Source organism: Argentina silus (assembly GCF_951799395.1).
Source record: "Argentina silus genome assembly, chromosome: 3".
NCBI lineage: Eukaryota > Metazoa > Chordata > Actinopteri > Argentiniformes > Argentinidae > Argentina > Argentina silus.
Genome location: NC_139657.1, coordinates 4,310,503 through 4,326,210, shown reverse-complemented (window position 1 = coordinate 4,326,210; position 15,708 = coordinate 4,310,503). Strand labels below are relative to the sequence as shown.

At 41.0% G+C, this 15,708-nt stretch overlaps 3 protein-coding genes across 3 annotated transcripts; all 3 read left to right on the top strand.

Moving 5' to 3' along the window:
* The first annotated feature begins 561 nt into the window (after nt 1-561).
* Nucleotides 562-6,763, top strand: ctdspl2a (CTD (carboxy-terminal domain, RNA polymerase II, polypeptide A) small phosphatase like 2a). The gene is made up of 13 exons (XM_083665946.1): nt 562-715; nt 1,969-2,178; nt 2,360-2,495; nt 2,778-2,924; nt 3,201-3,431; nt 3,600-3,693; nt 3,818-3,929; nt 4,161-4,247; nt 4,371-4,433; nt 4,540-4,619; nt 4,940-5,066; nt 5,165-5,260; nt 5,432-6,763. Exons 2-13 carry the CDS (start codon nt 1,993-1,995, stop codon nt 5,495-5,497), a joined length of 1,425 nt encoding a protein of 474 aa, XP_083522072.1. The 5' UTR covers nt 562-715; nt 1,969-1,992; the 3' UTR covers nt 5,498-6,763.
* Nucleotides 6,764-7,289: 526 nt separating this feature from the next.
* Nucleotides 7,290-11,183, top strand: eif3ja (eukaryotic translation initiation factor 3, subunit Ja). The gene is made up of 8 exons (XM_083665758.1): nt 7,290-7,378; nt 7,515-7,603; nt 8,273-8,318; nt 8,425-8,516; nt 8,799-8,913; nt 9,207-9,395; nt 9,518-9,591; nt 9,744-11,183. The coding sequence occupies exons 1-8, from the start codon at nt 7,357-7,359 to the stop codon at nt 9,876-9,878; spliced, it is 762 nt and encodes a 253-aa protein (XP_083521884.1). The 5' UTR covers nt 7,290-7,356; the 3' UTR covers nt 9,879-11,183.
* Nucleotides 11,184-12,104: 921 nt separating this feature from the next.
* On the top strand, nt 12,105-13,835 carry LOC310801617 (uncharacterized protein; the record flags this gene model as incomplete). The annotated part of the gene is made up of 4 exons (XM_083665683.1): nt 12,105-12,438; nt 13,119-13,206; nt 13,338-13,533; nt 13,776-13,835. 4 exons carry the CDS (start codon nt 12,105-12,107, stop codon nt 13,833-13,835), a joined length of 678 nt encoding a protein of 225 aa, XP_083521809.1.
* Between the last annotated feature and the right edge of the window lie 1,873 nt (nt 13,836-15,708).

Below are 15,708 nucleotides of genomic sequence, written 5' to 3'. Positions count from 1 at the left end.
ACATTTCTAAAAAGCTCAGAATCCACATTCCAATGCATGTGCCTCATTCATGGAGTGTAAATCGCGTGCACCCAGTAGTGGCGTTCGATTTGGACCGAGCTACAGCCCGTGTCGGTGAGCGGCCAAAACCGGGGAGGGCGGAGCGGCCTCTTTGAAATAGAAATCTGCACCGGCGCCCGGTGGCGAGTTACTTTGTCAACTAAGTAGCATGCTGGAACGTCTAGAAACACATTTTCATAACGTTATTTGAGAATGTAATACTATTTTTCGTTTGTAAAGCAGGTGATATTATTATAATGTCTGTGAGTGACATGTCATACCTGTTCATTAAAAAAATACCTTTGCACCTGAAAACAGGATGCATGTGCTTATTCCGATGTTTGCATTCAGTAAAAATGATACATAGGTTTGCATCCCCCTTGTCGTCAGCTTTGTACCAAGCCAAACAGTGCTTTGTAACAGGGCACCCGGCTCCTATATAGGAGGCATCCCGGTTACAGTGCGTCTTTTGGGAGTAAACTGGTGCACAAAACCAACGCCGCTGCTGTGTTTGTGATGAGGCGGGAAATGGCGTCCTGAAGATCCAGTCGATAGTCTATGGTTCTACACAGCTGGCAGCGACAACGACAACCAGACCTCTCCTGGTAGTCGCCCAGTTGCGGCTACCAGTTGTCGGGCCAACAGCTAGACTTATTGATAGTTTCTTAGATCATCGGTAAGTAATCAGCTATGCTTTTAATGAAAATGCTGCCGTTTTCCCTGGTAGCATGCTAACCAATTTAGCGAGCTAGCTTGTTATTTAGCTGGCTAGCTTATCGTAGCTAAACTAAGAACTAAAATCAGTCGCTAGACAACGTTTGCAATTATTGCGCATTGAAATCCGTGCAAGATGTTATTAGCTAACTGTAATATGTGAGCTATTGAACTGTGTATTTTCTGTTGTCATGCAGACTGCATGCACAGCTAACATGCTGTGCATGTTTTGTTAGCTATGTTAGCTAGCTAGTGTAGCTGTCGCTTCCGAAATGAACATTGCTGGGGTTAGGCACATCGCTGGCACACAATTTTAAATTACCCAGATTGATAGTTAACCACTTACACACCAATGTGTCCAATGTGTAATAATTTAGCTAAACTAGCTAACTAACGTAAGCGGTAACATCAACATAGCTAGCTAGTACTGGCTAACTTATTTCTCTGTGCGTTAGCCCGTGCTAGCTGGCCGACTGACTTTGATGTTACATAACGCAACCAGTTTGCTAGCTAGTGTCAATTAGCCAGCTAACTAATGTTCACCGCCGTGGACTTGAAATTGTAGCCATGACTTGCCACCTAAAATCCTGAGACAATAGTTAGCTAACCGTTAGTACACGTATATGTGTTTGGTTCAGCGTTGGCCACCAGGCAATTTATATATCTGGTCCGGTTATTTTAGCCAGGCTATGCCACTTAGCTAGCCAGCTAACGTTAACCGAGACCATTGCCAACTTCAGCTAAGTTAGCACGCTAGCTAGCCAGCTGAATGAACACCGCCCACTTTTCAGTGCTCACAACCAGATTTGTTGCTCCCACTATACGTTAGCGAGCACTTCGACTGTCTTTGCGCACATGTTGCTTGTGCAATTGATGTAGCTCGGCAACAAAACCATAATGTCAATACCATATCATCAATATCAATAAAATGTTGTCTTTTCCATATGGTTGGAGTTCTCTCTAAGGTCACATATTATTGGATAGCTGATTAGCTAGATTAACCATTCAGATTGATTTGAAAGGGTAAAGTTATCCAATTTATGGATATTTACGTTTTAATATAAAAAGGCTGGGTTAGGGTTAGAGCTACAGGCTGAACTTAACACCAACTTATTTGGAATGGATTTGTTGATGCTCAATCATGCTCTGTTGGTGTTCTCTACATCCCTTTCCTTTCACCTGAACCCCTAAACGTACCCCTCTCTCCCCAATTAGTCTTTCATGTGACTGCTCAGCACGATGAGGCTGAGAGTGCGTAAGGCTTCTCAGCAGCCGAGCCCGGCCCGTGCAGCCCGCCCGTCCCAGGCTAAACGGAAACACAGTGAAGTGGAGTCTTCCCCCACTACAGGCAGAGGCAAGATGCAGAAAAATGAAACGGGCCTCTTCTCCACCATCAAGAAGTTCATCAGGGGAAATGCTGTCAAGGTGTGTGAACTGAAAAACCTCCGTAAAATGGCACAAATCCCCACTGCTTTTCAACCTAAGATGAGGCTGTATGTACAGTGTGATTTCTGACCCAGGCTCTGCTGTCTCTGACCTTGGTCTGTTCTTTTTCTCCTGAGGATGTGTTTTACTACCTGCTTATTCTGCCCTCTCTTACGCTCAGGTGGAGCAGGACATCCCAGCCAAGAGGAGTCGTATTGATTGTAATCTTGACAGCAACCTGATAACATCCTCGCCGCAGACTGGAGGTCTCCCCAGCAAAATTCCCAGGACCTGCAGGAGAAGCCCAAATAAAGCTGGTGAGTCAGTTGATAATCTTTAGGATTAATTTCAGATGTTGCCAAGTCAGTAATTCTCATGACGTTTTAGAATTGTTCACGTTTATGAAGTAGGGAGCCCCAGAGCCAGATTAAGCCTTTCGTGTCTAATCCTAGACGCGAAAAAAAAGAAAAACATCTTAAAATGCAATTAGCTCAATCCATGTCTGATAGATGTGTACACTGGATGTAAAAGTGTTTAATTGGGCTAATTGAGCAAGTGAATTTAAACTAATTTCTCATTTGGATTATGTTTCTCCTCAGATACAATGACGTGCAACAGTAAGCCTCTAAAGCCAAATGGTAAATTAGAGACCCCCGTGGAGCCACTGAACAGCCCACCGCGCACCACCCTGCTGGGGACCATCTTCTCTCCTGTCTTCAACTTCTTCTCACCGGCAACCAAAACTGGTATAAGACTCTGTACTAGTGCATCATCATCATCCAAGACCTGACTCCTGACCCTCACTTATGTTCTCCCTTCACTTGGATATTTGATCTTGATTTCAGACCTATTTAAACGCTGCAAAGATTTTCAGATGATCAAGGCCTTATTTTGCTATTTTTTTAACTACAAGATGTTCTCAACAAAATCTCATGTCTATGTCCTCTCCTCATCCATCTTAAATACCCCCCCCCCCCCCAATCTCTCTCTCTCTCTCTCCCCCCCCCTCTTTCTCTCTCTAGCCACTCCTGGGTCGGACTCCCCTGGCCAGGCTGTGGAGGCTGAGGAGATTGTGAAGCAGTTGGAAATGGAGCAGGTGGAAGAGATTCCCACCAGTACTCCCACATCCACAGAAGGCATCTCCCCATGTCCTACTGCCCCAGTAGTTCTACCACCACAGCCTCCACTTGCCCCAGAAGCAACTGTCGAAGAAGGGGAGATTGTCACCGAAACAGATATGCCCCCACTAACAGGTATATGAAGTTCCAGAGGTTCCTCTGTGGCCATGCCAGGGAGTGAGGGTCACTTTTGAACTGGGATCATTTGAAATATCTCTGTTCTCTTGACTTAATGTATGAAAATTTGCCAGAGCTGAGGTTAGACTTGTTTACTCATAATTTGTGCCTTTGTCCCCTGATCAGCTCCTGGGTGTGCCCCGGAAAACACTTATCCTCATGCACCACCCGCAGCCCCTGCAGAGGGCACATATGAGGAGGAGTGGGAGGTTTTTGATCCGTGAGTAGAACTTAATTTAGTTAGTCACCTTGTAAACAAACCAATTTAGTTAGATTTTTTTAATTTTATTTTTTGATATGACAACTAACTAATGATAAGCTAATATCCGCCTGCTCTGTTTCAGGTACTTCTTCATCAAGCACGTGCCTCCATTGACAGAGGAGCAGATGACCCGCAAACCGGCACTGCCTCTGAAAACACGAAGCACACCAGAGTTTTCCCTGGTCTTGGACCTGGTGAGTAACTGCGCAACTTGGTTTTAATTCGCAATCTCATGCCTTTGGAAAAATTTTGTAATTTTATTTGGGAGTGATGCTTGCCTTTGTTTGTATACCACTTGATCAACAAGGTTCATTTGGAGTCATTTCGAGATGTTTGTTGAGAAATTCCTTGAAGTATTCCTTAACTATCTTAAAGTTAACCGTTGCTTATCTAAATGGAGGCTCTTTCCTGTTGTGTTCCATTAGGATGAAACGTTGGTGCATTGTAGTTTGAACGAACTAGAGGATGCTGCCTTGACCTTTCCTGTGCTTTTCCAAGACGTCATATACCAGGTACTGCTGCCTGTGCCATGCTCTGCGATTGTCATTCGAGAGGGGCAGTCTGACTCACTGACCGGGGGGCAGTGTTGGGACATGGTCTCAGTGAAGTTTTTCTTGTTTTGTTTTTTCCTGAAGGTTTATGTCCGGTTGAGGCCCTTCTTCAGAGAGTTCCTGGAGCGCATGTCTCAAATTTATGAGGTGAGATTCTTCTGATTGAACCAAGTTTGTGTCAGACAACTGTAGACTTGCCAAAACCGAACTTCAACCCGCTCACAATTTAACGCCATTGTCTTGTTGTTCACAGATCATTCTCTTTACTGCCTCTAAGAAAGTGTATGCAGACAAGTTGCTCAACATCCTGGATCCCAAGAAACAGTTGGTCAGGTCAGTGAAAGCACAAGTTTACTGTTCTATACAAACACAGCTTCAGATTTTATGTAAATCATAGCTGAACAGATTCAAGTTTTTAAACAATGGATCTTATCTTCTATTGATGTCTTCTATTCGTCTACAAAATTAATTTGGATGTGAATGTCTGTTCCATTAAAAAGCAAGTTTAGACATGAAAAACAGCTTAAGATATTGGTTGTGGCATATATGGTTCAACATTGTAAGTAGTGCATTATTTTTTAGTTCTGAGAACATCCACTCCATGTGAATTATCTAGACAAGAGTGTAATGGTTATTTCTCCTCTCTTTTACAGGCATAGGTTGTTTCGTGAGCACTGTGTTTGTGTACAAGGAAACTACATCAAGGACCTCAACATTCTTGGAAGGGATCTTTCAAAGACGATAATAATTGACAATTCACCTCAAGCCTTTGCTTATCAGGTAAGCCTTCATTCACTTTTTCTTTTTAATATCCCTGTAGCTTTCACAGTACTGGTTATTTTACTGAAACTCAAAACTACTTTGTTGAACCATTACAGCTCTCCAATGGGATTCCAATTGAGAGCTGGTTCATGGACAGAAATGACAACGAACTCCTGAAGCTGGTTCCCTTCCTGGAGAAGCTTGTGGAGATGGTGGGTACTCAATTTAAACACATTTGTCCGTCTACCTATCTAATAGCAACATGTTTTATGTAGTAGTGTATAGTGTAACCCTGTCCTCTCCTCTCTCCTCTCTTGGTGAAAGTCAGTGCTGTCATTTTGGTCTGTTTTTATTTTTTATTATTGTGTTCCCTTCTTCTGCAGAATGAAGATGTAAGGCCACATGTCCGAGAGCGGTTTCGTCTGCATGACCTTCTTCCCCCAGACTGAGAACTCTGGCTATGGAATCCAACGGAATGGAGATGGAGGCATCAAACTGAAGCGAAAAAGAAGAATCAACTGACTCAAATGGGGATGTTAAATGGATTTCTGTCTACAACTACAGCATTGCCATTATCCTTGAAAATTTGTACAAAACACCTCAATCTTTTGAATTTTTTGAAGCTATGTTTGAGTATAAGTATATGTTTGTATACTCAAACTAAACTGTATACTCCAACAGAACTGTACACCCAGAGCAGTCCTCTGTATTTTACTGGCTTCTTTCTGGAGTGACTTGTTTATTCTTGAAAGCAGGTGATGTTCTGGAAGATATTTCATCTGCAGCTACAGTTTTGAACTGATGGAACTGAATGTCATGCAGTATTTGAGTGTTAGGACCTCATGGCTCCAGACTCATTTTAACAGGAATGGCCAGTCAAACCAGTATAATATACTCACCCAATTACATGTGTATATATGACATGTATATAATTTTTTTTCTTCAAGGTTTTTAAAACTTTTTCTTTAGCTTATGAATTTTAGTATGCATTCCTCTGTTAGTTGACTGCCTTTTTAAACCAACAAAAATATTTCAGTGTGTTTTGTTTGAAGTTGATGCTACAGAGCTGCTTTCCTGTTGTCTGCCTGCAATTTTTTTCTTTTCTAGTCTGCTTTAGTCCATTAAATGCAGTTGTGGTCTCTGTAATAAGGTGCGGTTTTAAAATGTATCTTTGGGAGGAAATGTTTATGAAATCATGATGTTTTAAGGTTATTATGTAATGTAATCTACTAGTATAGGGTTTCAATTGAGTACCCTTAAGCCATAGGATGGCCTGATATTAATTTAGAAAATTTGTATTTGAGATTCCACCCAAGACGATGTTAACCCCTTTACTGTACTCTTGTTTTGGGATGTGATGGGAGGGGGGGGAGGGGGGGGGTTCAGCGGTCCTGCACTTTTTGTTAAAAAAAAAAATACCGTAACATCCAGCCCTATGTAAGTACATGTAAAATCCTGTCAATTTTGTACACAGTTATCACCTCAAATTGTTCTGTCAAGAAATTTTGAAATTGTAGCACCAGCAAATCGCCAACATGTTTTATCTAAAAATCTTGTTTTCAATGCTGTTCTTAGTCTTGTGTGTGGAATCTTTATTATGTATGAGTCTCAAGTTTGGCAGATAAAAGACTCAACGTGTTGTTGACTCTTGGACGGTCACTCCTGTTGTATTCAGTGTTACTCCATGGTTTCCTTCATAAATACATTTTTATACAATGAATGAAAATTAGTGAATTGGTCTTTATTGACTACATCAATTACATCAGTATTGATTATTCTGTTTACAGGAAACACTGCACCCACAGCACTCCATCAAATTACACTCTGGCTTTATCTGTATAATCAGTGAAATTACATTTGGACACAAATATTGATTTTGTGTCAGTACTTATGCAAAATGGGTTATCAAATAAGAATTAGGCAAAAGTACAGAATGTAAGTTTTAATTTGAGGTTACTTTCATATATATTTTACTGTACCATTTAGAAATAAAGGCACTTTGTGTGGAATGAGTTCACGCCTGCGGTTATGAACTCATTGCTTCCACTTTCTAAATGGTAAAATTGATATTAGAATGTGATTGAAAATACCCTCTAATGAAAGCTGACATTTGGTCTTTAGTCATCATTTTATCTAAAAGCCACTTTGCTGGACTAGGCTATAGAGGGCCACCCCCTACCAGAAATGGGGCGGTAGCTGCTTTTCAGCAGAGGTGCTCTTTGCTATCAGTGCATTCTCTGTCACGGAACCAAAGATCTAACAACCAAATACACCCACGGAATTCATTCGCTTGAAACATACAGGCAAAATGGCGGAGGCAGATTCTTGGGGTGAGAATCTACTTGTTTGTAGATTATCGTACATTTAAAATTAGTTGTCACATCTCGCTTGGAAACATAGGACAACTTAAATACAAATGATGACAGTTTAAATTAGTGATATGCCTGTTTGTATTGTGTCCCATAGATGCCGAGACTTTTGAGCCGTACGAGCCGAGCAAGAAGGCGGCAGTGTTGGACAAATGGGAAGGCGAGGACGAGGAGGATGATGTGAAGGTATCGCTAGCGAGCTAACTTAGCCAGCTGACAGTTCACTAGCCTGCTACCTCATGTCAACTAGAAAGAGTTAGCTGTGGCACTAGCAACCGAATTGGGATAACTCGCCAGCTAGTTTAATCCCACGAACACCGAGCTAAACTCTTCTCAAGTTAGGCTAACTTATGTTGGACTGGTTCTGTGCTGGAGTGCAGCCTAGAAGTTTCTAGTGACACGTCCATCATCATCATTAATGGCGTGGGCCCAGGCACCAACTAACTCATGGCCCCGTTGGCTACGCCGTTAGTTGGCTATTGTTCGTTGCTAGCTGCTCTTTTACCGACTATGGAAACTACGTAGCTAGCTAACGTTTGCTATTTAGTTTTTGAACTGGTTTATGTCATAAATCCCTACAGTAGCGGCCGGTGTTAGCAACTAGCTACACCAGATAGCTAAGTAGCTAGCTGACCCATATGGCTTGTCAGTGTAGCGACTAGTGAGCTTCTTGTGACAGCTCGTCGGGAATGTAGGGGTGCTGTCACCCCGATTTAGATTTGATGAGGGGAGCACATTAGATTTAGGCTTATTATGCCAACGCTACTGAAATTCGAAATGGATCAACTGATGTAACTGAAGATTGTTTCTTCCCTCACAGAAATGTTATTTTATCTCTCAATTTGCTCTTTGCAGGATAATTGGGATGACGACGAAGACGGGAAGGGTGAAAAAAAAACAGGTGTCAAAAACACATTTCATCCACTTTTAATTCTATTAAATGTATTACCCATTCTCACCCAGTGAGTTGCAACTATACTTACCCCATTCCCCGTTTCATGTTCCAGAGGCAAAACTATCCGAGAAGAAGAAATTAATTGACAAAATCAAAGAAAAGGAAAGTTTACAAAGAAAAAAACGTGAAGCGTTGAGAAAGAGGGTAAGTGTTTGACACAATCTATGCATACCTGTGTACTATTTGCATACTGCTAGCCAGCTATTCCTGTTTATTTGGGTGATGGCCAAGTTCATGATTTGTGATTCTATAATGATGGTTGTTGAAGACATGTACTGTCTTGAATTATTTTATAGTTATTGTAACCGACCACATCTGTCATTTAGTTTAGACTTGGATCAGGATCATTGTTTTGATTTGTTGTGTGAATGATGTGTCATTGGCTTGATCTGTATGATGATAATTTTTCATGTACTTGCTTGCTAGTTAGAGGAATCCAAAGAAAGCGCAGAACTCACACCAGAGGATGAATTAGCAGCGAAACTTAGAGCGAAACAACTTCAGGAGGAGGCTGATCTTGAACTGGCGAAGGATGCTTTTGGTAAGAGGACGTGCAGGAAGAGATTCTTGTGTTGCTAAGTAACGGCTGCGTTCATAGAACTGTCACGATGTTGTCAGACATCTAATAAACACAATTTCTTTAACATTCTCTTTCGTGGGCATGAATAGATCTATAACATGTGGAATGCACAATAGGTTCAAATGGTAAAAGACGAATACAAATCTGCCTGTAAAAAAGCTTTTTTTGTTGTTGTTGTTTTACCAATTGAGGAAACAATAGTTGTAAATGGAATGTTTCTGATCAATGCTTACATACATTTTTCTCAACATCAGGTGTCGCAACCGTCACAGCCGTCTCAAACGTCTCAAACAACGTAACAGGAATTGATGCCATAAGCCCCTCCTCTAAAGATGACTTCACAGAGTTTCAGAAGTTGTTGACGGACAAGATATCCCCCTATGAAAAGTCTGTACACTATTCCAGCTTCCTAGAGTCCTTGTTTCGGGACCTCTGCCTCTCATGTGAGTATTTAAGTGTGACATTGATTGATGTGAGATGTTATTGATCACACCATTTGACAAAGGTGCTCCATGTTGGTGTTTTGCCATGAAGTTATAAAACCAATGTTCTTTGATTTGTGCAGTGGAGGTGGAGGACTTAAAGAAGATCCACAACTCACTCACAGTCTTACTCAGTGAGAAACAGAAACAGGAAAAGGTTAGTGATTGAAAGAAAACCCCAGAAATGATCCCCAGTATGTATGTGTATATGTGTGTGTATATATATATATAGATGCTAATCCTTTTTCTTTTTGTATCTTATATATATAGATACTTATTCTTTTTCTTTTTTTCTCTTTTCTTTTTTAGCAACTAAATAAGGGAAAGAAGAAGAAGAAAGGGCCGGTTCTTGGAGGGGGTCAAAAAGCCAAGATGAAAGATGACCTTGCAGACTATGGAGAGTTTGAAGGAGGTTATGCACAGGACTACGAGGACTTCATGTGACACCGACTGGCTTTCCCTCTCAGCTCTGCTCAAACCATCCACTCCTCTACTGCCCAAAGCCATCCTAGAAAGCCCTCATGTCGCACATACACATGATTCCAAAAGTGTTCAATAGTTTTATGAAGTGCATCTCAACATGGTTATTTCTCCTTGTCAGAAATAATCATGGTTACTTTGTCCTCAAATGGACCAGTAAGTAACAGAAGCTCTCAGAAGACTGGCTGACTGACTGGATTTCAAAATGTATTGCCCACAACAATTTTAAGTTTGAGAACGGCATACTCTGTTTCTCCAGTTCTAAAATTAATTAAATTTTATCTGAAATTACCCATCAAAATGCATTGTTACTGTTTGAAGACTGGAAGTAGGAGGAAATAAATTTGGTGTGCTATGCAAATCCTATTGTCTTTCTCATGTATTACCGCCATGGATTGTACTTGGGAGGATGGCTTTCCAACATGGAATGCATTTCTTTCTCTTTTTTTTTCTTTTTTTTTAAAGAATGTAGGCAGCAAAGTTACAGTTAGTGATTGTCCCATTTTTTTTCAATTGGGAATATTTATCTTTGAGTAGACATGACAGTATTTGCTGGATGAAAATGCTCATAAAAGGCATTGACCTAATTCAGAACAACATAACTGCAATTGAAAATGTTGGGTACACACAATATATGTTTACATAGTTGCATGATTCTAAAATATTTCTATTGAATACTTAGACTCTACCAAGATGTTTAGATGGTGGTTGAAAGGATGCCACTTAAGTAGGAAACCTAATTTGATTACTTTGTAGTGTTCGATCTACAGAGGATGATTGTTCTCTGAACATATCCTACCTCTCTCCAATAGTTTGGATTTACATTTTTAAGAACATTGTTTTTTATTGTCTTCACATTTGGGTTTGGCAAATATTGAACCTGCAAAAATATCACCTGATTATGTAAGCATATTAGGAAGTGTATGATGAATTACGAAATTCTGATGAGAATGAGAAATTATAGTGCCGGAAACAGTGTGGTATGTAGCATTAAAAGAAAAAAGGTAGTAATAGAAAATATGGCATTGTTTTCATCCTGCAAGACACTACCCATACTATACCTGTGATCACTTCCAGGGGTTGAAAGAACAATCATAATTGGTGACATTGACATAACTTTGCACGGCTTGTATCAAGTAAAGCAAGAGAACTAAGGAATGGACCAAATGTATTAAGGTGGTTGTACTGGCATATTCTTTTACCTTTTAACATTTCTGGATTGGCAATGAAACTGACAAGGACTGCAGTGTTTTTTTTTATTATGTATTTAATTTAATAAAATCATCTGCAAATAGATTTGTGTCAATTCTTAGTTTTTGTGCATGTTGCAGTTCATATGTTTTGCATCATATGTGCAGCTTTAAAACTGCCAGCAGAAAATGCAGGGAGAAGCAGTGTAACTGCGAAGGGTGATGTGTGCCGTTTTATATCACCAGAGGAAGAGCTTGCATGAAACAGGTTTCTGAGCCCCTAATTGGAACCTTTGAACAATTGTTGGTCAATGTTCTCTTAAGCAATATGACAATTTATTGAATAGGTAATGGCAGCAGCAGCATGCATGCATGCTCTTGATATTGTTACGTAGCGCAGTTTATTGAAGTCGTATTGATTTGTAGCCATGATATTGCTTCATTGTGACATCCTTAGAGAAGACCACTTGGCCACAAGCCACGAAGACAGAAGTCTCTCGATTGACACTAGTAAGGTTTGACACATTTGTATTATTTAGGCTCACAGCTAGTTAGGGCTTGCAGACTTCTGAAAAGTCCTGTGTGTTGTTCAGATAACCTGCCCATGTCCTAATCTTGCCCGTTCGTCCTTGTAAGAAACAGGTCATTATCTGATCAGACACTGAATTGCCCCTTTCGGTAGTCATGTGACTTGTATTACAAAGGGGCCAGTCTTTCCACCTGGATCAAACTTATCTAAAAGGGCTTAAAAGAAAGAAATATTGGAAAACAAAGGAAGAGATTGTAAAGATAAGGCTTGGGGATAATTAACAGCAGATTTAGACTACACACACTTACTGTAATACCCCCTCATCCATTGGCTGTCAGTGGGGGTGGAGGTGGCGGCTCATAAACTTGCAAGGTCTCCTTAGTGGTGGTGTTCACCCGAGGACTGACGTATAAAAGGTGGCGACAGGTCCTTCCACCTCTGGATACCACCAGAATGATGAGTCAAACAATGATGTGGGTACTGGTGGTGGTGGGAGCAGCAGCGCTGCAGGTATATGGGTCAGAGAACACACTGTCTGGGACTGGGACTCAGACCCTGCAGGCGCTACATTGCCCACCCTGTGAGCGCATCCACTGCACCCCACGCCGGGCCCTCAGGCTCCAGTGCAAGGGGGGCCTCACCACGGGCATCTGTGGCTGCTGCCCGGCATGCGCCAGAACAGCGGGAGAGAGCTGCGGGGGGTCGTGGGAATACCTGGGCAAGTGTGACGAGGGGCTGGTGTGTGTTTATCAGGAGTCTGCAGATGGTACACCAGACACGGAGCGCAAGGGGGTCTGCAAAGCAGGTAAACAGATGACATTATGTTAAACACTGTGTTATAGTCAATGCAAGAAGGACAATGTCCTGGCTGGTAGGACAGTGTCAGGCATTCTAATGATGCTGTGCTGGATTGGAATCAATGGAGCAGCACCATTCTTCTCATTCTGGCCATAATACTGTATATGGTTCTTGAAATTCATGATTGAATGGTGCAAATTGCTGAGTGATGCAAATTCATTCAGTCATTACAATGTGCACATAATGCACCTAACATGCAACTCAATTTAGCAGCAAAGTGGAGAAATTGAGAAATTGGCACCAGTGAGGTTAATCTTATTTATGAGCTGTGAAAAGTGATAATGCGAAAAGTGATAATGCGGTCAAGGCTTCTGATTCAAAGACACTTTCTCCTAACAGTTGAGACATAATTACACCTCTTATCTTGGCCATGGTGAAATGAACGTCCATATCTATAGAAATTGCATCTATATAGTCAATTCTATAGTTCAATTCTGTTGTAGATTATCATATCCACTGTATCCGAGATCAGACAGATATGAATGTTGTACCTGCTGAAAATATCTCCATGGGATGCTGAAAGTGGTCCATTCATTCACTACCCATTGTCGTTTTACGTCTGTATATGCATTTAGCCATTGTTTATGGTTCATTGTATTACACAGTGTTTTGTGTTTTTCACGGTAGTGCTGGAGTCCCTGGATGTGGAGACCTGTCGCCCTGAGTGTACGTGGGAGTACTGCCAAGCCAACCCCTCTGAGATCTGCTCAGCCAGGTGAGTCCATCTGGACTGGAGCTCTCAGTTCTCACCCTCCCCTCCCCTCCAAAAGACTGTTTTCTGTTTTCTCCTGTTTTCTTCTGTTTAGTAAAGCGTTTTGAATGGCACTCCCTCCGTGTCTGCCGCAGGTCAGTGTCCCTAGAGAAGCAGGGATGCCATGGCTCCTGTCAGCACACCTCCTGCTCCAGCTGTCTGGTACTGAGACCCCCGTCCTGCCCCCGTACATGTGCCCCCTCTGACCCCGTCTGCCTGCACCGCTTTGGGAGGTGTGTGCAGAACCACCTGACACAGCCCCATCACCCTGTGTGCCACCAGAACCTACAGGTGAGGAACTTGTCAAAGTGCCAATCTTAGCCCAATCAAAACACCAATCATACCCATTTCTTCTCTTACATGTAATGCACAGCCCTGAGAGTTGAATTTGTTACACCTTAAACACTCTCATTCTTAGATGATGTATCTTAGAAGCTGTGAATGAATGAATGAATTCTATTTCCTCACCTATCATCGGCACTGTTGTAGACACTAATTAACGATTTTGAATTTTCCTTCTCCTTTCTCAACAGAGTAACACTGAGGGGTATTTTGTGTGCCTGGTCCCCGGCTGTCCCAGTGCAGTGAACTGACGCCTTGCCTCTGAAAGAACCCTCCAGCCCCCGTGAGTCTTCACTGGAATGTAGCAGATACTGAATGGCAGCTATTTTCAAATACAGTATTCGCATAACTTGACAGTAATTTGTTTTGTTTTAAATATGAATGCCTTAGTAGATTTGATATTCATTTGAATAGAAGAACACTTTACACTGAATTCCAGAACATGTAAAATGATATCATGGTAACTGACCTAGCTAACCTGCTAATTATAACCGACCCTCAGTGTGTTGTTAGCAGCCTGAGCTGGCAGTGATTTGCACTATCTGTGTTTTTAAAGTGTTGTACAGTTCTTAATTACTTTGTCCTTTCATTTGTATCAAATGTTCACTCCTTGACCAACCAGGTAATTATTGTAAAAGATAATTTGTTGTCAATTACTTCATTACGTTAAATAAATAAATACATAAATAAAACAATTTCTTATTGTGTGAATGCAATCTGCCTTATATGGACTACTTGCATATGTCAAATAGCACTGTGATTCATACAGTTGTCTAGATATTTGTCATCCTTACCTACCCTGCTTATGTTAAGAATCGTTTTGGGTGCTAATAACACTATTGATCTGGGTGACCTCCTTAGCACTACATTGATTGATAAGGGTGAATATAGGGGATGGTTAGGTGAACAACTCTCAAATCCCCTCCAGCAAGCAGTGTGCACCTGAGGCAGTCACCTACACCTGATGGTTACTGAATAACAGATACTTTATGAGCCTGCCATAATGGAACAAGTAGAAGGTTAGACTTAAGCTGAACCAACAATAGGCAGGTTTGTTCTCTGTCCTTTGGATGTCTTGTTTGCATAAAGGTGTTTCTTCAGAATAAGTAGTTAATCAGGGCAAAAACCTTTGTAATTCTTTCACACGTACACATTTTTGCACGCCAAACAATGGTTCACTTCATAGCAGCCAAGCTATCAGCCACAATCTGAGCTATCACAGTTACAATCATCATATCAGGGCTTCTGATTTTCTCATCCCTCTGAAGCCAAACTACATCAGGTGATAAGAATGAATAAGATGCACTGCCCCTTCATGCAATGTTCACACAGAATCAGAGACAACTTTACTGTTCATTAAAGAACAGTTAAATAATCATAAGAGTTACGGTTAATGATAGAGTGCACCATCAGAGAGCATAAAATGCATCAATGTTGAGTATGAATTAAATTATAAATAAAGGTTCAGACTTAAAGCAAAATCTTAAAATAAAGTGTGACAAAAGAGTTTATGTCAATTAGCTTTGATATCTATTGCTGCTGTTGTTGTACTCTAGGCTACTTCAGTGAGAATAACCGGTGCACTGTGTGTGTTAATGCAAACATTTAGTAAATCTGCACACAGTGAGAGGACAGAAAAAAATTGAAAAAAAATAACGTACAGGCACATCCACAATGTACCATATTAAAGTCAAGGTTTTTTTTGTTGTTGACACAAACACACCCACACACAAGAAGAGGAAGAGAGAGTATGCGTTTCTATTGATGTTTGTTTTCTACTCTTAATGAGAACTAAAACGCAAGAAGGTTCTGCAAAACTGCACACAAACTAGAACATTTCTTGAGGAAAAGTTAATTGTATCATATCAAATTAAATCCCCTTACAAAATGTTTTCGGTAAATAAATAAACATGTAATTCGAGAGAGGATTACACAACAGGCTTCCACAAACTAATGTATTGGGTCAGTTATCCTCAGGAACTTCAGCAAAAACTAAAAGATTTGTTCAATTTAATTTTTACTGAGAATTCAGTACTCATTGACTGTAACATCTACAAAGCAGAGCCGCCTGTCTTATCAGCCCCATATATTTTTCCTGTTGTTTTTTACTGATAATAACAATGG